This window comes from Hypanus sabinus, chromosome 16, assembly GCF_030144855.1.
Source record: "Hypanus sabinus isolate sHypSab1 chromosome 16, sHypSab1.hap1, whole genome shotgun sequence".
Classification (NCBI taxonomy): Eukaryota; Metazoa; Chordata; class Chondrichthyes; order Myliobatiformes; family Dasyatidae; genus Hypanus; species Hypanus sabinus.
In genome coordinates this window covers 11,139,812-11,162,874 of record NC_082721.1, presented here as the reverse complement: position 1 = coordinate 11,162,874, position 23,063 = coordinate 11,139,812, and the positions used below count along the sequence as shown (strand labels likewise).

General features: G+C 38.8%; 1 protein-coding gene across 6 annotated transcripts in view; it reads left to right on the top strand.

Annotated features, from left to right (window-relative positions):
* Nucleotides 1–23,063, top strand: part of LOC132406011 (protein strawberry notch homolog 2-like) — a 168,508-nt gene that overhangs the window by 98,602 nt on the left and 46,843 nt on the right. For all 6 annotated transcript variants that reach the window (XM_059991136.1, XM_059991132.1, XM_059991134.1 and 3 more), the window contains 8 exons: nucleotides 3,294–3,368; nucleotides 5,977–6,070; nucleotides 7,732–7,892; nucleotides 11,679–11,812; nucleotides 12,176–12,263; nucleotides 13,275–13,418; nucleotides 13,882–14,017; nucleotides 16,471–16,576. In XM_059991136.1, coding sequence (XP_059847119.1) covers nucleotides 3,294–3,368; nucleotides 5,977–6,070; nucleotides 7,732–7,892; nucleotides 11,679–11,812; nucleotides 12,176–12,263; nucleotides 13,275–13,418; nucleotides 13,882–14,017; nucleotides 16,471–16,576 — 938 coding nt within the window. The remainder of the gene's footprint in view (nucleotides 1–3,293; nucleotides 3,369–5,976; nucleotides 6,071–7,731; nucleotides 7,893–11,678; nucleotides 11,813–12,175; nucleotides 12,264–13,274; nucleotides 13,419–13,881; nucleotides 14,018–16,470; nucleotides 16,577–23,063) is intronic.

Below are 23,063 nucleotides of genomic sequence, written 5' to 3'. Positions count from 1 at the left end.
ATGATATGCATCTAAAATCACCCTCCCAAAAAGCATTAATAAATAGCTTTTAAAAAGTTCTTAAATAGTTTACTAAAGTGCATTGAGTGGTAACTAAGCTCAGTCCTAACCCCGGTACTTTAACATGTCTTGCCCCTGGTGGTTGAATTGTAGAGCCGAATGGCGTTGGGGAGTAATGATCTCTTCATCCTGTCTGAGGAGCATTGCATTGACAGCAACCTGCCGCTGAAGCTGCTTCTCTGTCTCTGGATGGTGCTGTGCAGAGGATGTTCACAGGACTGGCAGCTTGCTGTTTTGGGGTGCAGGTGTTTTCAGTGGAATAGAAACAGAGGAAAAAGAGGAGGGGGAGTAGTGGCAGTTTTTGAATAAAGGAAGTAGTCACAGTTAAAATGAAATTAGCAAAGGAGCATCCAGTGAGGCTTTATCAGAGGAGCTGGGAAATAAGGGTAAGATGACATTGTTGGGATTGTACTATAGTCCCCCAAATAGTCGGTAGGAATTAGAAAACCAAATATGCAGGGAAATTAAACAGAGTTTTAAGAATAATAGGGTTATCATAGTGGGGGGTGGGGGTTGTTAACTTCCCCAACATAGACTGGCATTGCCATACTGTTAAGAGTTTAGGTGGGTGGAATTTGTGAAGTGTGTTCAGGAAACTTTTAATATATGGTATGTAGAGTGTTATATTAGGGATAGTAGGGATTGACCTACTCCTAGGTAATTAGGTGGGGCAGGTGACTGAGGTGACAGTGGGGAGCACTTTGGGACCCGTGACCTTCGTTCTGTTAGATTTTAAATATTTATGGAAAGGGACAGAACTGGTCCATTGGTTCAGATTCTAAATTGGAGCAAGGTGAATTTCAATAGTATGAGAGAAGCTTGGTTAGAGTAGGTTGTTTGTGAACAAAGGGACCACGAGTAAGTGGGAAGCTTTTAAAGGTGTGAGGTCGTGAGAGCTCAGGGTCAGCATGCCTGCAGGAAAAACAGCCAAGGCTGCAGGAGTAATGAGGATAGTGAAGTCGCAGCCAGAAAAAAGGAGGAATCGGTCAGATACATTCAGTTAGGACAAAATGAGTCCCTGGCGGACTATAAAGAAAAGAAAACGTGTACTTAAAAAGGAAATTGGCAGGGCAAAAAGGGGGCATGAGATGACTTTTAACAGAGAAGAGTAATTAAAGTTCAGAGGTTTTATATGTTTATTAAGGGGAAAAAGAGTAACTAGAAATAGAATAGGAAGGACCAAAGGAGAACATCCTTGTGTGGAGCCACAGGAGATGACCAAGGTCCTTTATCAATACTTCTGTGTTTTTACTGTGACATGAGAAAGAGATGAAATCTTCGGAAACAGGAGAAGCAAGTGGAGAGCTCTTGGGGATAATCTCCATTACAATAGAGGAGGTGGTGAATATTGTATAAAGTACAGGACCTAATCAAGTTTATCCAAGAACATTGGGAGGCTGGAGAGAAAAATTTCGGGAGCCCTGGCTGAGATACTTACACCATTATTAGTCATTGGGAGGTGTTGGTAGAAAAACCCCTGATCTATAGGCCAGTAAGTCTAACATATGTGATTGCTAAATTACTGTAGATGATTCTGAGGAATAAGATGTATGTAGATCTGGAAAGATAGCGGTTGATTGTGTATTATTTATTTATTTAGCGATACAGCACACAATAGGCCCTTCCAGCCACGCTGCCCCAGCAACCCCCAACAAACCCGAACAATCCTAATCTCGGGGCAAATTATAATGACTAGTTAACCTGCCCATGAAGTAGACATCATGCCTTTATGTGTGGGAGATCACGTTTTACAAACTTGATTGAGTTTTTTGTTGAGGTGACAAGGAAGGTTGGGACCGGTGACCCTAGGATGGACTTCAGTGAGGCTTTTGGTAAGATTCCACATGGTAGGCCATTCTGGAAAGTTAGATTTCCTGAAATCCAGGGAGAGCTGGCTATATTGCTTGATGGTAATGAAGAGTGTTGATAGAAGGCCTTTGCCACACTGGAGTCCCAAGACTAGTGGTGTGCCTCAGGAATTAGTGTTGGATCTATTATTGTTATTTATACAAATGATTTGGATAAGCATGTACAAGGCATGATTAGTAAATTTGCAGATGACTCTAAACTGGGTGGGATAGTGGACAATAATGAATGCAGTGAAAAATGACAGGGAAATCTTGATCAGCTGAGTAAGTGGGCCAAGGAATAGCAAACGGAATTAATTGGATAAGTGCAAGGTGTTGGTTGCATTTTGGAAGGTCAAATCCAGGTTGACTTTCACAATGAACGGCAGAACTCTGGGGTGCTGCAAAACACAAAAGACCTTAGAATACAAATACATGGTCCTTAGAAAGTGGAGTCACAAGTAGACAGGGTGATGAAGAAAGCTTTGGTGCTGTCGCCTTTGTAAGTTGGGAGGCTATGAAGTTGTATACAATGCTGGTGAGGCTGCACTTGTAGTATTGTATTCAATTTTGTTTGTCCTGCTATAGGAAAGATGCTATTAAACTAGAGCAAATGCAGAAAATGACTTAAGGGTCTGAGCTATAGGGAGTAGTTGGACATACTAGAACTTTATTCCTTAAGGGTGTAGGAGAATAAAGGGTGATCTTATAAAGGTGCTTAAGATTGTGAGGGGCATAGATTGGGTGGATGCAATCAGTCTTTTTCCCCCAGAGTTGGTTTGTCAAGAACAAGGGGACATAAGTTTAAGGCGCGAGGGGAAATATTTCAGAGGAACTTGAGCGGCTTTTTTTTTACATGAATCTTACCTACATGGAACCTGTTGCCAGATGAAGTGGTTGAGATAGGTACAGTAACAGTATTTAAAAGACAGTTGGACAAGTACCTAGATCAGAAAGGTTTAGAAGGTCGCTGGCCAAACACTGGCATGATGGGACCGGCTTGGATGGGACATCTTAGTTGGACCAATTGGGCTGAATGGTCCGTTTCCATATTTTATCATCTTCTGGACCTTCCACAATAAAGCTGCTAAAAGAATAGTTAAAGATAATTGAAGAATTAAAGCTGTTCTCTCATTTTTTTTCCCATTCAATGGATCATTCTCCCTCTGCCTTACTGCACTCTTTTCTCTTTTCCTGTTCATAACACTCCTTCTGTCTGCTGTCAGCTGTTGATGGTCCTTTTCATCATAACCCACCCTCTCTTCATGTTCATATTCCCATATTTTAATCTTCCCTTAGCTATGGCAGAGCCTTACTATGAAAAAAGATGAGCAGTTTGTTTGTTGTGCTACTGAATTAAGTTATCTCTGTCTCTTTTTTTTACAGCTTCCCCTTCCACCTCCAACTCAGTCATTTGCAAATCACCTGCAAATCAGCAATGGCTTGACACATTCTTTTCAGGTAATTTTTCTGCCAGTAATTTACAACTACGGTATACTTTATTGAAAACATGAAGAATTAAAGCAGTATTTAGCTTATGCAGTATGTTGATTACTTAAACTTCATCATGTTAATCTCATTATGGGATCTGTGGCTAATCTTTGCAGGCCAAATGAAAAGCTCTCAACCCAAAACGCTGACCATTCATTTCCCTCCATTGAGTTCCCTCCATCCAGCACTTTGTGTGTTGCTCCAGATTCTAACATCCACACATCTCCTCCCCATGGCGAATCTTCGCCTACATTTTATTGATTACCACTGTCGATTTCAGGAAATTAATTAAGTTTAGAATTTCATGTAATTTAAAGTATGTATGAATCCAAATTAAATTTGTAATGACTCAGTCTAGTATCCTATAGTTCTTAAATTCTGTGATCTATTTGATCTACCATTGATTATGTCACAAATGGTGTGGTGAGAAATAATTTCTAGGTTCAGTTGAATCTATTAACTGTAACCAAAGTCCACAACTGAAGATGGCAATAGTACCATACTGCTCTGATGTGAGGAGACTCAAAGATTTTAATGGACTAAAGTTTTATTTATTTGGAGACTCAGCACGGAACAGGCCCTTCTGGCCCAGCGAGCCATGCTGCCCAGCAACCTACCTATTTAACCCTAGCCTAATCATGGGACAGTTTATCATGACCAATTAACTTAGTAACCGGTATGTTTTTGGACTGTGGGAGGAAACCAGGGGACCCAGAGAAAAACCACGCGCTCACAGAAAAGCTGTTCAGGCTTTTTAGAGAACATTGGAATTGAGCTTTGAACTCTGTTCCAGCTGTAATAACATTATGCTAACCTCCAAGCTACCATGCCACCCTTGCATTTTCACCCGAGGGAATGACTGACATTCTGAAGAATGGTGTAGATAAACCCAGCTGCTTCTGTAAATGATATTTTCTTTGCAGGAAGAATGTTTAGTAGATCCTAGCTGCGGTTAAAATTTTAAACCCACCCTGATCCCTCATTCCCTACTCTGCATCCTTTCCTGGTAAGATTGGCTTCCCATTACCTCAGGATTTCAACTCTTTTGATATTTTACTCTTACTTTATATGCCAACAATAGGATATGGTTTTTGTTGAGACCAGTAGGTTTTAGGTCCTCATTTTCTACCAAATATTCATGTTCAAATGTTTCAAAGAAATGCTTCCATTAGTATGAGAATCTAGGATCCTAGGGTACAACCTTAAAACAGGGATATAAATCTGAAATTTATTATTCAACACAGTAAGGAATCCAACTTAAGTGCCATCCACAGAAATCAGTTAATCACGTCAATGCAATGAGGTACTACAAAGGAAAACAAGGGGGAAAAATAATAGAACAGGATGTCCCTTTAAAACAGAGATGACGGGGAATTTCTTTAGCCAAAGTGCAATAGATTTGTGGAACTTGATTGCACATACGGCTGTCGAAGCCATATCATTGGATTCATTTAAGTCAAGTCAAGTCGCTTTTATTGTCATTTCAACCATATCTGCTGGTACAGTACATAGTAAAAATGAGACAATGTTTTTCAGGACCATGGAGTTACATGACAGAGTACAAAAACTAGACTGAACTATGTTTTAAAAAAACCCAACACAGAGAAAGCTACACCAGACTACAGACCTACACAGGACTGCGTAAAGTGCACAAAAGCAGTGCAGGCATTACAATAAATAAACAGGACAATAGGGCAAGGTGCCAGTCCAGGCTCTGTGTATTGAGGAGTCTGATGGCTTAGGGGAAGAAACTGTTTGATAGGTAGCATTTGATAGGTTCTTGACAAGTAACAGGTGTGTGTACTCAATTGTCACTTGATTACCTCCTGTACCTAATAAAGTGACCATTGAGTATATGTTCGTGGTGTTCTGTTGCTGTAGACCATTCACTTCAATGTTCGGTGTGTTGTGCAATCAAAGATGATCTTTGATTTTATAGGTTCTGAGGTGAATGATAAGTTTAATGTGGGAGTGGTTGTCTCTTAGATAACAGGGGCAGGAGGTGCCTAACAGGATGAGTGGGTAGGTAGTTTGTGATGTTTTCCACTCATTCAGCTTTCTACATTAGCCCTCTTGTGTACTCCCTGGGCATGGCCTGAAGATCCTCAATATCACCCTGAATATTCCTACTCCACTTTGAGCTGTCATAGGCCAGGAACATTGCTTTTCCTCAAGGAGAATCGGAACTTATCAATCAAACCTGGCATTAATTCAGTTTGTGCGCCAGAATTTGAAACTGATCTCTGCAGTAACAGTAGATTGTCTTTCATCTTTCAACAATGGAAAAAATTACCACATCTATCTGTCTTTCAGTGTACTGAAATGGTTCAGTCCAGATCTTATTTTACAGAGTAACCACAACCTTTTGTGAAAGATTGATCAACCTTCATGGGGTATTTCCGATACATTTATTGAGTAACATTTTAAAGGCTGACTACCTTTGAAAGAAAACTGCATTACCTGCACAGAAACAATCTAGCAATTCTAAAATACTTGTCAATTTAAAGCTAAGATGACCAAAAACAAAAGCAAATTTCACAACATCTCATAAATTTTCCACATTCTGATGTTTATTTAGACATCAGTACAGCCGGAAGAAGAAGAAGAATCTGATGAGGAGCCTGAGGAATTGGGGCATACTGAAACATATGCAGACTATGTACCTTCCAAATGTAAGTGGTGATGATTTGCTGTGTGGTCATTGGTTGTGATAAATGTGTGAAGTATTTACAATATTGTGTTCGGTCATTGAATTGTCTTAACACACTTGAAAGAGAAATGTATTTTAAAAACAAAATTAATTTGTGCACAAATATCCTGAGGTCTACTGAGAAATGCTTGTGATATTTGAGAGTTTTAAATGCAACATCTACAGCCTTAAATGTGTTGTTTTTTTCAGATTCCTCCTCCTCCTCCTCCTCCTCATGCACTTCCAGTAGCACTTATTGTCATGTATTCTGCTCCTTCTCCCTAATGTACTTCATCATTGTTACAGCGAAAGGATCTATCCACCCTAGGCATTCTTTTTCTTCCCCCTCCATCGAGTAGAAGATACAAAAGCCTGAAAGTACATGCCACTAAGTTCAAGGACAGTTTCTATTCCACTATTAAATGGTCCCTTCGTATGACTAGATGGGCTTTTGATCTGACAATCTTCTTGTTTTGACCTCGCACCGTACTATCTGCATTTTCTCTGCATCTGTCGCACATTATTCTGCAGTCCATTATTGTTTACCCTTGTACTACATCACTGCATTGTTGTATTGAAATGCTCCATATTGTAAATTGTTCTGTGATTAGCCTAAGGTTAAATTGGCAGTTACCTGGCAGCATGGCCAGAAGAGCCTATTCCATGCTGAATCGCAAGCAAGCAAGCAAATAAATAGATAGATAAGTTTAAAAAAAAGAAAGTTTTTCACAGTACCCTCAGTATCTGCAACAACAATAAGCCAATTTGGCAATTTATTCTTGACCTTCTACTCTCAATTATTTACATGATTTCCTTTCAGCAGTATTATCCAAAAACAAAGTCTACATTGACAGAACTTGACCTTTCATTCTCCTCTCAATGATCGTAAGACAGTTGTCACTTCTGTTTGACAATAATTCCTAAATAAACTGTAATTTCCTTTAAATTTACATGATTAAGGCTATTTGTTATAATTGGAATAAGTTTTAAAGCACCTGTCTTCTCTACTTCCTTTTACATATATAGCGCACATGCTTAGATGATGCCTAGGGTTGGCACTAGCTTCCTCCCCAGTTTTTAGCTCTTTTTCTTCTGAACCACCAGTTGTACCCCCTACTTTTCAACAATTGCTAACAAAATCTCATCAGACGTTGGTTTCTTCAAAGGCATTTACCCATCATAATCGACAGTTATCCAGAATAGCAAGGGGTCTCACATATTTCTTCATGGTCAAGCCAGCTTCCCATGCCTTCTCAGAAACAAACTTGAAAACTTTTAGCCCTGCCTTAAGATCTTTGCTTGGTTTTATCCACTTTACTTGAAGATTTACTTTCATTTTCCTACGTTACCTTCACTCGTCCAATACTTGGTCCCTTCATAATCTGTCCATCATATCAATGACTACATAATTAGGAACCATTTTTTCACTCTTTGAATTAATTTCTTCTTGAAAAAGATATTCTCACCCACAAATGAAAATTTTTGCTCTAAGTTTAATGTTAGGAAGCTTGCTAAAAATAATCCTGTTACTAAATGGATATATTATGTAAAATAATATGGCTGCTGTTTGACTGTTTTAGAATGGCTATTTATCCAATGTATAGTACTGAAATAGCTCAGCAATTATATTATTTTCATATGCAGCTAAAATTGGAATTAACCACCCAGACAGAGTGGTTGAAACAAGTACACTGTCTAGTGTGCCACCTCCAAACATCAGATACACCCTTCGCCTTCCTCCGGTGACAATTTCAAATGGCTCACTGTCAGCACTACAACTAGAAGCAATCATCTATGCATGTCAGGTATAGCGTATGATTAATATAACATCATGTGTCTGTTATAGTTGAAATATTCCTAAACTGATTAATAAATTTCCAAATTAAAAAAAGATTCGAGCTGCTCTTTTTCCACATTTGTTCTTATTATGTAAGTGACCTTACCCAATCCACTTAAGCAGTATCTTCTTGCTTTAGATTACCTTCATTACTTTAAAAAAGTTCAATTAAGTCCAATACCCTTGGATTGATCGTGTATTGGAACGGCTGTTTCCCTTCACAGCACTCTTTAAAAACAAGAGATTCTTCAGTTGCTAGAAATCCAGAGTAACACATAAAAAATGATGGAGAAACTCAGCAGGTCAGGCAGCATCCTTGGAGAGGAATAAACAGTCATTGTTCAGGCTAAGACCCTTCATCAGGACAAAAGAAAGTGGGAAGAAGCCAGAATAAGATGCTGGAGAGAGGGGAAGGAGTGCAAGAAAGAAGGTTGATAGGTGAAGCCAGCTGGGTGGGGAAGAGGGAATGAAAAGAGAAGCTAGGAGGTGATAGATAGAAAAGGTAAAGGACTGAACAGTGAATCTGGTAGGAGAAAAGTGTGCATCATGGGACGATAAGAAGGAGAGGTGGCACCCAGGGAGGTGATAGGCAGGTGAGGAGAAGAGGTAAGAGGGGAGCCAGAGTGAGGAATGGAAGAAGAGGGATGGGGAAGGTGAAAAATTACCAGGTTAGAGAAATCAATATTCATACTGTCAGATTGGAGACTACTCAGACAGAATATGAAGTGTTGCTCCTCCAACCTGAGGTTGGCCTCATTGTGGTAGTGGAGAAAATGATGAACTGACATGTCAGAATGGGAGTGAGGATTCGAATTAAAATAGTCAGCCATTGGGAAATCATGCTTGTTGTGAATGGAGCAAATGTCCTCGACATTTCTATTGACGTTACTCTTTGGTTTTGGAGATGAGTTTTTGTGATACTTATTATCGTGTCATCTCTCACATTAACAAATACATTTAGCTCTGTTAGTACAACTAACCATGCTACCGTTTGTGTTCCTAACTTTGGGTTGTGCATCTATAATTGTAAATGTTATACAGGTTGAGTAACCTTATCCAAAAACCTCCAAAATCCAAATTTTTTTGAGTACTGACATGATGTCACAAATGGAAATTGGCACAAGGTGCTGGAGAAGTTCCCAGGCAATGCGCAGGTGTCTGTGCACCACAGATAGTTCTGAACATGTAATGAACAGAAAATAATGGAAAACAGAAAAACACTGCACAAAGTGAAAAATGAAGATCTTGATCGTGAACTTGAAATAATGGATTCTTCAGTGTCAGAGTGATGTGCTGATCATGAAACAAGCAAAGATCTATCATGATTAACTGAAGATAATTGTGAATAATCAGGCAGGTTGCAGAGCTTTAAGAAAAAGCAAGGCATTACAGTTTTAAAGATTCGTGATGGAAAAGTATCTGCTGACATGAAGAAGCAGAGAAATTTATTGAAACATTTGCCAAGGTTGTCGCTGATGAAAATCTAACACGCTGAACGGCTGCATCAGTACATATGATGTGTAAGACAAAGACTGCTTACCAGTAGCAAATGAGACCACAAGATATAGGAACAGAAGTAGGCTATTCGGTCCATTGAGTATGCTCCGCCATTCAATCATGAGCTGACCCAATTCTTCCACTCATCCCTGCTCCCCTGCCTTCACCCTTCACCCTATACCCTTTGATGCCCTGGCTGATCAAGAACCTATCTATCTCTGCCTTAAATACATCCAATGACTTGGCCTCCACAGCTTTACTACCCCCTGACTAAAGTAATTCCTCTGCATCTCAGTTCTAAATGGACGTCCTTCAACCTGAAGTTGTGCCCTCTTGTCCTAGACTCCCCTACCATGGGAAATAACTTTGCCATATCTAATCTGTTCAGGCCTTTTAACATTTGGAATGTTACTATGAGATCCCCCCTCATTCTCCTGAACTTCCAGCGAATACAGCTCAAGAGCTGCCAGGTGGTCCTCGTATAGTAACCCTTTCATTCCTGGAATCATTCTTATAAATCTTCTCTGAACCCTTTCCAATGTCAGTATATCCTTTCTAAAATAAGGAGCCCAAAACTGCACACACTACTCTTAAGTGTGGTCTCACAAGTGCCTTGTAGAGCCTCAACATCACATCCCTGCTCTTATATTCTATACCTCTAGAAATGAATGCTAACATTCCATTCGCCTTTTTCACAACGGACTCAACCTAGAGGTTAACCTTCAGGGTATCTTGCACGAGGACTCGCAAATCCCTTTGTATCTCTGCATTTTGAATTCTCTCCCCATCTAAATAATTGTCTGCCTATTTATTTCTTCCACCAAAGTGCATGATCATACACTTTCCAACATTGTATATAAATTCAGAGTTGGAAAGCTATCTCATTATACCTTCCAAAATCTGAAACACTTTTGGCCTCAAGTATTTCCGATCAAGTGTTCTCAACCTGTACTTTGTTATCTCTAAATATTAGGTCAGAAAGCATGATACAAACATTTACTTAGATGAACATGCAAACCAAAATTTTTTGGGTGTCTGGAATTTGTTCTGAACACACTGGCCAAAAAGGATTCAAAACAGCAGGCAATAAAATCAATGAAGCACTTTGGTGATATCACCTGCCGTGAGTTTGTGGATATGTAGAATTCTTATTTATGCTGAATGCAGTCACAAATCTGATAGGATGATTGACTTCTTTGCTACAATGTCCACTTAAGGGACACCACAATAAAGTTAAATTAATGTTACTCCTGTGAGTTTAGTTTTATGTAAGTTAAAATATTGTATAGAGTCTGGCAAAAAAAACTACATCAACCAGTCGCCCTAAGAGATGTGATGTACTTTTGGTTGAAAGTTTGCACTTTTTTAAAATATAGAGATGCAGTATGACAACAGGCCCTTCTGGCCCAAAGAGTCTGAGCCACCCAATTACACCCATGTGATCAATTACCCTACTAACCCATACGTCTTTGGAATATGGGAGGAAACCAGAGGAAATCCATACAGCCACAGGGAGAATGTACAAACGTGTATAAATTCCTTATAGACAGTGCTGGAATTGAACCTGGGTCACTGGCACTGTAATAGCATTATGGTAACTACTGAACAACCATGCTGATGCTTTATACTATTTCAGTAATTTTGACAGCTACCTCCTTCAAATACAGCATTTATGAGTACTTGCTATGAAAAGGTAATTAATTTTTTGTATCATTTTCAATGGCACTGATTCAAGTTGGCAACTTTAGTTAAAGCAGGGGTTCTCATCCATTTTTATGCATTGGATCCCTACCATTATCTGAGGGGTCCATGGACCTTGGGTTGGGAACTCCTGGACCAAGAACACTTGTTTTTAGTCTTGCCAGGTGATTCAACTCTGAAAGATCATAAGGATTCATAATGTTACATGTCCATGTCGACCAGGCTGCTAATCTAGGCTATTCCTATTTGCCTGCATTTGGCTCGTGTACCTCTAAAGTTTTCCTGTTGTAGCCATGCCAGTCCAGACACTTATGTATGCAGCTCTAGATGCTTTATACCAAAAGCTATTGGTTAGCAATGTAATCGATTTTTTTTCCCCTACCCTAGATTGCAGGATCCTTCAATCCTAATGGTATATGCTATATTCATAAATCTGCTTATGGCAAATCAAGAATTATTAGAATTATTTATTTATGTAAATAGGCGATTTTGTATATTTATCATTAGGGGTTTTTCCGTGCAAAGGAAAAAATCTATTTCTTTGACATCTTTTTAGCAACATGAAATCTTGTTGGAAAATAACCATCGTGCAGGGTTTCTTATTGGTGATGGGGCTGGTGTCGGAAAAGGAAGAACTGTGGCTGGCATCATTTATGAAAATTACTTAAGGGGCAGAAAGAAATCATTGTGGTAAGTGTGAAGTAACCACAGCATAAAAAAAGTAAGGAAGAATTTGATTTCTGTAATTTTTAAAATTTGCATTAAAATCACTGTCTCATCATATAGCTATTTTGATGTGAAGTCTCGATGTTTTGGGGATGTCAGGGATGTTCTCAGATCTTATGTGATTCTAACTGAATGGTGAAGCAGGCTTAGAGTCAGAGTAATGTTTTCATCTTCCTCTGTGTTCAATGCCTATTACTGTCATTATGAGTATAAGGAAATAGAAAGCTAATTAACAAAATGTAATTTACAAAAAATTCTAATTATATAGTACTATTGAAATGCAAGGTAAACTCGATTTTAATCAAGTTCACTGTTATCATGTTATAGGTTTAGTGTCTCCAATGATCTGAAATATGATGCTGAACGTGATCTTAGAGATATTGCTGCAAAAATTCCTGTGCATGCTCTCAACAAGGTATGCAGGGTAATATTGGTATTTTAGATTATAATTTTCTATTTGTGTATTATTAGTGAAAATGAAAAAAAGTTTATGATAATTGGAGGTATTGTGAGGTGTTTTATTGTGAACGTAAAGTATTTTTGTCAGGTAATCTTTTTCCCTATTGTTCACCATGACACACAGACTGAGGAATTTAACCCGACCCAAAAAAGACGTGGAACTCATAAGATTAATATGAAGGCCATGTCGACTTTATATCTGGTTTCACTCTGAGAGAAAAGGGTTAAATTGGGGATAGCGTAAGACGGGAAGCCAAAATGATCCTCTCAGCAATCTGACAGGTAGGGTAAGTTTAGAATTAACTGGGAAATGTCTATTGACTGAACAAGAAGAAAGTTACTGTATTGGACCTGATACCAGTGGGTGAAAAAGAGTAGCCAGGACATCCTGGTATAGAGGAAGTGCAGCGTAGATTCACGAGGTTAATTCCTGGGATGTCCGGACTGTCTTACGCAGAGAGGTTAGAGAGACTGGGCTTGTACACGCTGGAATTAAGGAGATTGAGAGGAGATCTGATTGCAACATATAAGATTATTAAGGGATTGGACAAGATAGAAGCAGGAAATATGTTCCAGATGCAGGGAGAGTCCAGTACCAGAGGGCATGGTTTGAGAATAAGGGGTAGGTCATTTAGGACAGAGTTAAGGAAAAACTTCTTCTCCCAGAGAGTTGTGGGGGGTATAGAATGCACTGCCTCGGAAGGCAGTGGAGGCCAGTTCTCTGGATGCTTTCAAGAAGGAGCTAGATAGGTATCTTATGGATAAGGGAATCAAGGGATATGGGGACAAGGCAGGAACCGGGTATTGATAGTAGATGATCAGCCATGACCTCAGAATGGCAGTGCAGGCTCGAAGGGCCGAATGGTCTACTTCTGCACCTTTTGTCTATTGTCTATTGACTTACATGTATGTCATTGTGTTTTCTAATTGGCAACCTGCATCATAGAGTCCACTTTAATTGATACAGATAAAGTACGGTGATACAGCTACTTCAGAAGGTGTTTTGTTTGCAACCTACTCTGCACTGATTGGTGAAAGTCAGGCTGGTGGCCAACATAGAACAAGGCTAAAGCAGATTCTGGATTGGTGTGGAGAGAACTTTGATGGAGTTGTATCCTTTATGATTGATTGTAATTATTCACAAGCATTGTTTAAGGCCATTAATTAACCATCCTAATTTTTTTTTGTTGGGAAAGTTGGTGAATCTGCTGAAAACCTGCTTTCTGTGTTATGAAGTATCCCCACACTGGAATCTATGTACGTTCTCCTCATGGTCACTGGAAGAACATACAGATACCTTAGATTTAGCAGCAGGAATTGAACCCTAACTGGTGATCATCTGGCGCTATAAAGCAATGGGGCTAACCGCTACGTTGCCATGCCACTCTGTCGGTGTGCAGAATTGAATGACTCACATCCAATGTTAATCAGTGCAGTTCAGATTTATTTACTGAAACGTTCTGTTGTTTAAAGTTTGTAACCAGGTACAAATGGCATTTCCATATGTGTATATGATCATGAAAGAACAACCTTAGAGGAATTTTTGGAGTTTCCTTGACAGTATTGTGTCTTAGATCGTATTTGACGAATGTCACAAAGCAAAAAACGTCTGTCTGAATGGCAGTACCAAGTCCACAAAAACAGGTCTGGCTGTCCTGGAGCTTCAAAACAGACTTCCATATGCAAGAGTCGTTTATGCCAGTGCAACAGGTATCAGTATATTCCTCACAATCTGATTTGATGTGTTAGACACTAAATGGAATGTGATATTATAATTAATATATTGAACTCGATGGTACTAGAGCATTGCTTCAACATTCCCTGCATTTTGCTGAACTACATGTTAAGAGCTAACATTCTAGACTTCAGAATGGTGACATGGCACTTTAATCACCTTGACAGACTTGCACTGGATACAAAACAGTGGATGAAGTTCTGGCTTTTGTCAGAGCTAACATATGTGGTTGTGAAATACCTTTAATATTTAGAAGTATTTGAAATCTCTACAATTGGAAATAACTAGTTAACAATTATTTTTTTAAAATGTTCTAACAATGAATACACAAATAATTGCAATAATTGATATAAAGCAATTCTTTTAAAGTAATTTCTATTTTATCTCCTAATCTACAGCTCCAAATCCCTGTTGAGGTAAATATGGTTTTAGATCCAACATCTGGTTTGACCTGTCACAGAATCTGGGAAGCTGTTTCCCATAGTGTAACGCTAATTAATCCCAGTAGGATCAGTGTGTGGTATCAGATTCAGCCCCCATTAATTAGTCAGTGGAGGCCAAAAGCATAATCTGAATCTAGCTTTGTTCTGAATGATGATGAGCAACAGTTCTATGTGCAATCGGTGACCATAGCCAGCAGGGTTCAATGTTTGCACAGTAAGACACTTTGGTGCCACCTGTACCAAGAGTGACCCTCTTTTCTAAAAGAATTATTTTATCTGTGAGTTTGACATGCTCATTTATCTTCAAAAGTTGCTACATGGTAATAATCCCATAATGACAATAAAAACTAGGGAATTGCATACCAACATTGAACAGCATCTGACTGCAGTGGGAACTTTTATATTTTTTACTGGCTGCAGAGTAAAATGAAAGTTCACCAAATCGATTTATTGTAGCAGATATAACACCATGTAATTTCTGTCTAACTAATATTCCGTATTTTTATAGAAATTAACAATTGATTTAATAATATTTTGACTCTGCTATTGAAAAAATTATGATCTATGATTTAATACTTTTAACATTTGAGCTGTAAAAATCATTTTCTCTGAAATAAGTGGAAACCAGAGAATTAGTACTCTTAATCAGACAGAAAATGATTTTTTTTTATGTGTGGGCAGCCTGAGGATACTGCAGCTGTGAACTTGAATCAAGTTGTTGGCTAATTCAGTAATCAAGGCATCCATTGTACAGAGTAAATACAATGCATGAATTATATCTGCAGCAGATGTTGTAACAAATTGTAAAAAAAAGTTTTAAAGAATAAAGCAAATAGTCAAGTTATATTACATCAAACTGTGCAGTATAGCATTCTATTAAATATCTTCTGTCAGGGGAAAAAAATAAATCAATGTAAGCAAACTCTGGGATTCATTCTCACTGAAGCAAGCGAGTGAACTACCACTTAAGTTAAACAGAGCTGGTGCTGTGCGTACCTATACCTATTTATCATTAACAGAATAAAAAAAAAAATTCTGGTCTTTTATTGCATGTTATAAAATAATTCCTAAGGACGAATTATGAGTAGAGTTAGTCTATTGGCCTTTTATTTCTGCAATTTTGCATTTGAATTCATTTTTAGTACTACTCGGATTACACTTTCTCAGCTGTTTGCAGGGATCACGGAAATGGTCAGTACTAAAGTTCAAAGTAATTTTATTATCAAAGCACAGATATGTCACCATATACAACCCTGAGGTTCATTTTCTTGTCGGCATAACCAGTAAACCCAAGATTTGTATGAGTTGTAAGTTCTGTTTGAGTCATATCCTAAACTTGTAATATAAATGTAAGCTCATTAAGGGAATGAAAGAAAGTTTTAGTCTGTATCTTGGATACTGTAAAAAGTCAGTTTTAAGTCACCTGAGTGATTTTTGGGACTAGAATAATAATTTTTTAAAAATATATTTAAAATGCTGGTATTACAGCCTTAAATAGCAAATACAGCTACTGGATATTTTCAGAAATTCATTTCCACCACTGACAGAGTACACCACCTGAATTTTTTGTATTTTTAAAAATTTATCCCATTTTTTCCCCATTTGCTTAGCCATGCTTTTGAGTTTCACTCCATATACTACAAAAGAGTCTTACTCTATATACTACAGAAGAGTGACTGTCACTTACTTCCTGTGTTATCCATGGAAATTAGGCCATTCAAACCATCGAGTCTACTCTCTTTATAGTTGATTTATTTTTTCTTTCAACCCTGTGCTTCTGCTTTCTTCTCGGAATCTTTAATGCCTTTAATCGAGAACCTAGTGACCTCTGCTTTAAGTACACCCAATGACTTGACTTCCAGATTCACCAACCTCTAGCTAAAGAAATTCTTTCTCTTCTCTGTAATAATAAAATTATCACATACATTTGCAATAATAGTGATAAAAATGTTTCTAATAACCATTTTTTTCCCCATTATGTGAAGGTGCCTCAGAGCCAAAGAACATGGCTTACATGTGCCGTTTAGGTATTTGGGGAGAAGGCACACCATTCCGTCAGTTTGAGGATTTTCTCCGCGCTATTGAGAAGCGGTAAGTCTGGATTACAAAGTTCAAAGTAAATTTATTATCAAAGTACATGTATGTCACCATATATGAACCTTATTAAGTTTGTGTTCCAGATTACAAACTTAATCTTGAGTTTATTGTCATGTACATATGTTCACAGATGCAAAGGAAAATTTACTTTGCAGTAGCATTACAGGCCCATAGCATCCACTAAACAATTACACAAAATTAAACAAGAAAGAATGCAATTGGAAGGAAAGAAAAAACATGATCCATTGGAGTGCAAAGTTATTACTATAAAGCGGTGGTGGTAGTGATTTGGGCTGTGCAGGTTGGCTCAAGAATCAAATGGTTAAAGGGAAGTTGCTGTTGTTGAACCTGGTGGAGCAGGGCTTCAGGTTTCTGTACTACTTGCCCAATGTTTGTAGTGAGAAGACAGCACTACCTGGATGGTGAAGATCTTTGAGGTAGATGATGCCTTCTGGAGGCAATACTTCATGCAGATGATTTTGATGGTGTGAGTTAATATTATAGTTTGTTGCTTAAGGCTAAAGTGCTCAAGTATAAAGCACATACAGATCTTGGCATTGGACAGAGGAAGGATGATGACAGATTTTCTAATTAGCAATGTAGTTAGTTCTTTCCTGTACTCTTTTTCCTAAACTATATTTCCTCTTTCAAGTAACTATTTAACATTCTGTCATAACTGCTTTTTCTCTGTATCCACCGCTACATGCATTGATGAGTTCCAAATGTAGGTGGATGGAGGCAAGCCGGGAGGGAGGGAGTTGATACTCCTAGAAGTCTAGAGAAAGTAGATAGTAGGGGGTGTGAAATGGGACTACTGAGGTAGTGTTCTGAGAGCTTGCTTTGACCTAGTGGGCTTCATGGCTTCCTTCATCATGGTAAGAAAAGATGAGAAATAAATCTTATTTCTCGTCTTTAGTACAATTAAATTTCTGTCCCTTTGTTATCGATCCAACCTTCATATTCTTCCTTATGTGCAGTATTCATAAATGGGCACATTATAGCTTTATTGTATTATTAAGTTCTCCAAATTTTTGTGCTCCGTGCTTTTTATAAAGCCTGGGCCCAGTTTGCCTGGGAGTAGGCTCTTCTTGCCCTTAAGGCCATGCAACCTAAGTAACCCTAAATTAAACATAGGACAATTTACAATGACCAGTTAACTTACCAGATATGTCTTTGGACCGTGGGAGGAAACTGGATCACCTGGGGAGTGTCCACGTATTCTATAAGGAGGACATACAGAGACTCCTTACAGGACTGTGCCAGAATTGAACTTGAACTCTCTAATGGCATTGTGTTATGATGCTGGTGATGACAGCACAGAACGAAAGACTGTGTGGTGCGCCACTCCTCACACAGACACTTTGAAGTATTTTTCTTTATTTTACGAGGTCGAGTTGTGAACTCAGCACTCAACCCAGCACAGATGGAAAGCGTGCCCGACTGGATTCGAACCTCTGTTCCGGAGTCCGGCGCTGATGTCACTGTGCCACCAGCCAACCGTTGTGTTAGCTTGATGCTAATATTTAGTGACCTGAAGTATTAACCCAGATTCTCTGTCCACAGTTGCCCTCCAGCCAAATGGCCTTGTTTTGGTCCTATTTATTCTCTGTAAATTAAGTAAAAGTGCTGAAAATTTTTAACACATCAAATTTTCAGTATTTGAAGAAAAAGAAGGGTAATTCCATTTGGGTTGGCTATCCTTTGCACATCATAAATATTTAAATATTGCCTTCTGAAAATAAATTCTGTTTGATATGGGAGATGGGATTGACATCCAGTGCACTGCATCAGAGTAATTATATATAGTCATCATTAAGGGCCCACCACCATCCATGCCACGCTGTCTTCTCACTGTTGCCATTGAGGAGGTGGTACAGGAACCTTGGGTCCCACACCACCAGGGTCAGGAAATGTTATTGCCCTTTAACCATCAGGCTCTGGAATTAGTGTGGATAACTTAACTCACCTCAACTCTAAATTGATTCCACTTTCTATGGGCTCACTTTCAAGGACTCTACAACTCATGTTCTCAGTATTATTTATTTGTTTTACTTTTGTCTTTTCACAGTTGTTTTCTTCAGCACATTGATTGTTTGACAGTCTTTGTATGCAGTTTCTCGTTGCTTCTTTGCTCTTTGAATACCTGCAAGAAATGAATCTCAGGGTGGTATATTGTGACATGTATGTACTCTAATAATAAATTTGAACTTTGATTAGTGCTCTGTGTTTTACATCTTCTAAGTTGCTTGTTAATTCGTGACATTTAGCGGATAGAACCCTTAAATCTTGTGGTTCTCGTGATAGAAAAGATTAGAGGAAGGTGTCTCCTAAAAATAAAATCTTGTGGTTGCAGAGTTAACTTTCTGGGTGGTAAACAAGTACATCATATGTATGGAAGAATTAGGTTATGTTATGCTGATGTTATTACAAATACTTCACCCAGGATTACACATCTGTCAAACTTGAACCACGATCATGAAAACAGACAATCTGGTACTTTAATCTGCACTCAATACCATGCTGTGCCTTTAACTGTGCTATATTTTTAAGTATTTCAGGTATTTGACAGAGAAACTGCATTTCAATTGCGAGGTATTTGCATGACAAATTCAAAGTTCAAAATAAAATTATTGTCAAACTACATATATATCACCATATACAGGTACTACGTAGAGATTAATTTTCTTGCAGTCATTCACAAGTAGAACAGAGAAATGCCACAGTATCAATTAGGTTCCTTGGAAATATTTGGGGACCAAAATTAGCTCTTGGTCATTATCATTTTTTTTTTTGCTGTCTGTGCAATTTGTTCTCTTTTTGTGCTTGGGTTTTGATGCTTTCTTTCAACGGGTTCCATGGTGTTTCTCTATTCCTTGCCTGTCTGTTGGAGCAGGGATGTATACTGCATACATACTTTGATAATAAATGGACTTTGAATCTTTGTCTTGTTGAATGGTCCATTGGGATTAAAGATGACTGTTTCATTGGGTTCTGAGATGAGTAAAAAGCCCTTACAGAACCAAAGATTTTTCTGCAGATAGGGTAGCGGATGTTTGACGAAACTGGTGGGTGGGTGCTTTGTGTGATGGTGCACTCAATTCACAGTTTTGAAGTGTGCTGCTGATGCATCGACTTACTGAATGAACTTTCTCTACTTTGAATGACAGTGGCCCAAAGATTCTAAAGAATCAGGAGAGACATTGCATTTCTTTATGAAGGGCTTGAGCCTCAACCTTGATTGTTTTCTTCTGTCTGCCTGATAATCTCTTCCTATGACAGGAATTGAATAGAGCAACACACACAAGATGCTGGAGGAACTCAGCAGTTCAGGAATAAAGAGTTGATGTTTCCAGCAGAGACTCTTCATCAGGACTGGAAAGGAAGGGGGAAGAAGCCAGAATGAGAAGTTGGGAGGAGGGCATGGAATGCAAGTTGGCAGTTGAGGGGAAAGTTAGTGGGAAGGGGTGATGAAGTGAGTAGCTGGGAAATGATAGGTGGATGAGGTAAAGGTCTGAAAAAGGAGAAATCTGATAGAAGACAGAAGACCATGGGAGTAAGGGATGGAGGAGCGGCACCAGAAGAAGGTGAAGGACAGTTGAGGAGGGAGAAGGACCAAAATGGGAGCCAGAATGTGGGGGTTGAGTAGAGTGTCTGGTATTGGACATGCAATAGATGTGGCCTGTCCTCAGTGCTCTGGATATCGGCTCGGGAGAAGACACTGACAATGGTTCGCTTATCCTTGCAAAATATTTGGAGGATTTTTGCAAAGTCAATGTTTGTACACTTCTTTCTCCAGTGCCTTGAGGTATCTCCGTAGGTAGTCCAGGTCTCAGAAGCATTTAGCGGGGCAGGAATCACCACTTTAAGTGCAGCATAAGTCATACCCTATATCTCAGGTCTTAAACTTCAGATACCACTTTCCTCAAATGAGCCAAAGGCTGTGCTGGTGCATTTGAAGTCTGTCTTCGCCAAGAAGAAACTCTCACAATAAACAAATTGGTCCACTTTTTCCACTTTACTGTCATAGGGCAAGTTGCTGAGTCATTTTTTTCTGTGGTTGGTGTAAGAATCATTCTGTCATGTGCTTCAGTGAATAAGTCAGTGTTAGCTTGGCCTGTAAACATGTGCAGACACATGCACATCCATACACTATCACTTACCCCATTCACCCATCCTCCCAGCTATGCTGGTTTGTCAGCTTCCAGCCCAAGCCTATTCCTAAAGCTTTGCTTTGCCATACATCTAATCCTTAGCACCAACAATAAACCTACCCTCATTCCAAGCTGCAGGCTTCAGCCTCTCCTGTCGTTATGTTACCTACTTCAGGCTTCAGCCACACACCTACCCATGGTTATATATGATAGTGTACTTATTAATGTTCCTTCTGCGTCCTCTGATGCATCGGGTAGCAACCCTGTTGTTTCTTTAGCATTTGTCTGCTTTACGAAGCCGAGTTGCTAGCTTGACGCTCAGCCCAACACAGAAGGCATGCAAGGAGCCGGCTGGATTCAAACCCAGGACTGCTCGCCCCGAAGTCCAGTGGATACCTCTACACCACCAGCCCCCAATTCAGAAATTCCATTCCCTTGGCATCAATGGTGTTGAATTTTAGATTAGGGTTACAAGGTACATGCACTCAGTGGCCAGGAGATGTCTAATAGAGTGGCTACTGAGTATGTTCCAGTATAGATGACAAGAGGACGAATATCTGCACTTGGATTTCATATCCTTTGATTCTGCTAGCAGTTTTCCAATTTTGAAGATGTGGGCAAACCATCACAGATTGAATTAATGGTCCAGGTTTTACAGTCAATGCCAAATAAATAATAATTCTTTCTGACATATACCTTTTACAATAATCTTAACAGGAACAGGGAACAGATTTTTCCATGACATCCCGCCACCGCCCCCCCCCCCCCCATAGCATTATTTCGTGCAACTGTAAAGATGACACAATGTGAGATAATTTAAACTAAACCTACCCTCAAGACCAGCCAAAACCAACAAGATAAGATGAACAATATTTTTAAAAAAACATCCCCAGACTCTGCCTTAACTCTCTTGTGAGGCCCTTGGCATTTAAAAGCAGCAAAACATTTCATCTTCAAAGTATTGAATTGCTTTTGATGTATTGTTACTGTTGCATAGCAAAGACAGTCTGTTATTGAAGTAGTCTTTATATGTTTTTTTTCTGATCCTTGCTCATTAGCTGCATGTATTTAAAAAAATGCTGACGCATAGCTGAGTGTTAGTTGTTAGCACTGGGTGCTCAGAAGAGCTATCATCAAAGGTTTATTTGAGAGAATTAGGTATTTGCTTGAAAAGAGGCAATGTTAAATTAAATGTAAGAGGTGGTTATGCTATGTAGTTTACATTGCAAAATGATTTTGAAACTCAATTGGGTATGTTTTGAAGGTGTGACATTCTGTATTAATATTAGAGACCTCAGACACACTAGGTGAAGGTGAAATATCTCATCTTGATTGCACTTTTTAAAGAAGGAAATTGCACTATTGAAGGAATTTAAACATTATAAACTGTCCCAAAATCATTTGGTATTTTTTGAGGTATAATCATTGTAATGTAGTAATTGTGAAAACCATTTTGTCTAAAGCAAGTGTTCACATACATCTATGAAATAGAGTCCAGATATTATCAATGATGGACTAGAGGGATATAGTACTGAGCGATGGAAGGAGGTCCTCTGCATTTCTTTGAATGGAGTTATTAGTTCTGTAACATCTTAGTGAGAGATAGGAGGGGACCGTAGTTTAATATTATCTGAAAAAATAACACCTCTGGAATGCATTTTCCCCTTGGGAATGCGCAAAAGTGTCAGTCAAGATTAAGGTTTTAAACCCTCGGAAAAGAAGCTGTTCCAGAACTTTCTGAATCAAAACCAAGTGTGGTGCCAATCAGCCTTTGGTATTGTGGGATGCATTTCTAACTACATGAAGAAGAATTGCGTGGTTTTCTGGAGCTGAAAGGAAGAATTGATGTATCCTCTGTGGTGGTCATCTGTCAAATGAAGCAGGATTAGTTCTGTTGTACTGAAGAGAGAATGGATTTTGGTTTTGAAAGAGAATTTAAAAACCACAGGGAAAAATTCTAAAACTTGCATACTGTTTTGAGGAAGCAATTACTGCAGATTACAAATTATGAAAGCCTAATATTCTATATCCTGTGCAAAGAGGTGGAAGTGTGGTGTTGCATGAATGCTGTCTGTGGCTCTGCCCAGAGATAGCCCTATCCTGAACACAGGCGGTATCTATAATGCCATGCTATCAGTTCAAACAGAAGGCTGTCAGAGCCCAGCTTGGGCTGAAGTTGATAACTTAAGGCACATTTGTATCATTTTCATAGGAGTAGCCAAAAGCTGTACTTTCTTTCATTCACCAGAAAAAGAACTAATAGTTAATAGAAGTGCAGTAGGCTGGGATTCGTCCATGTGAATTGTATTTTATGTTTGTTACTTTTAAAA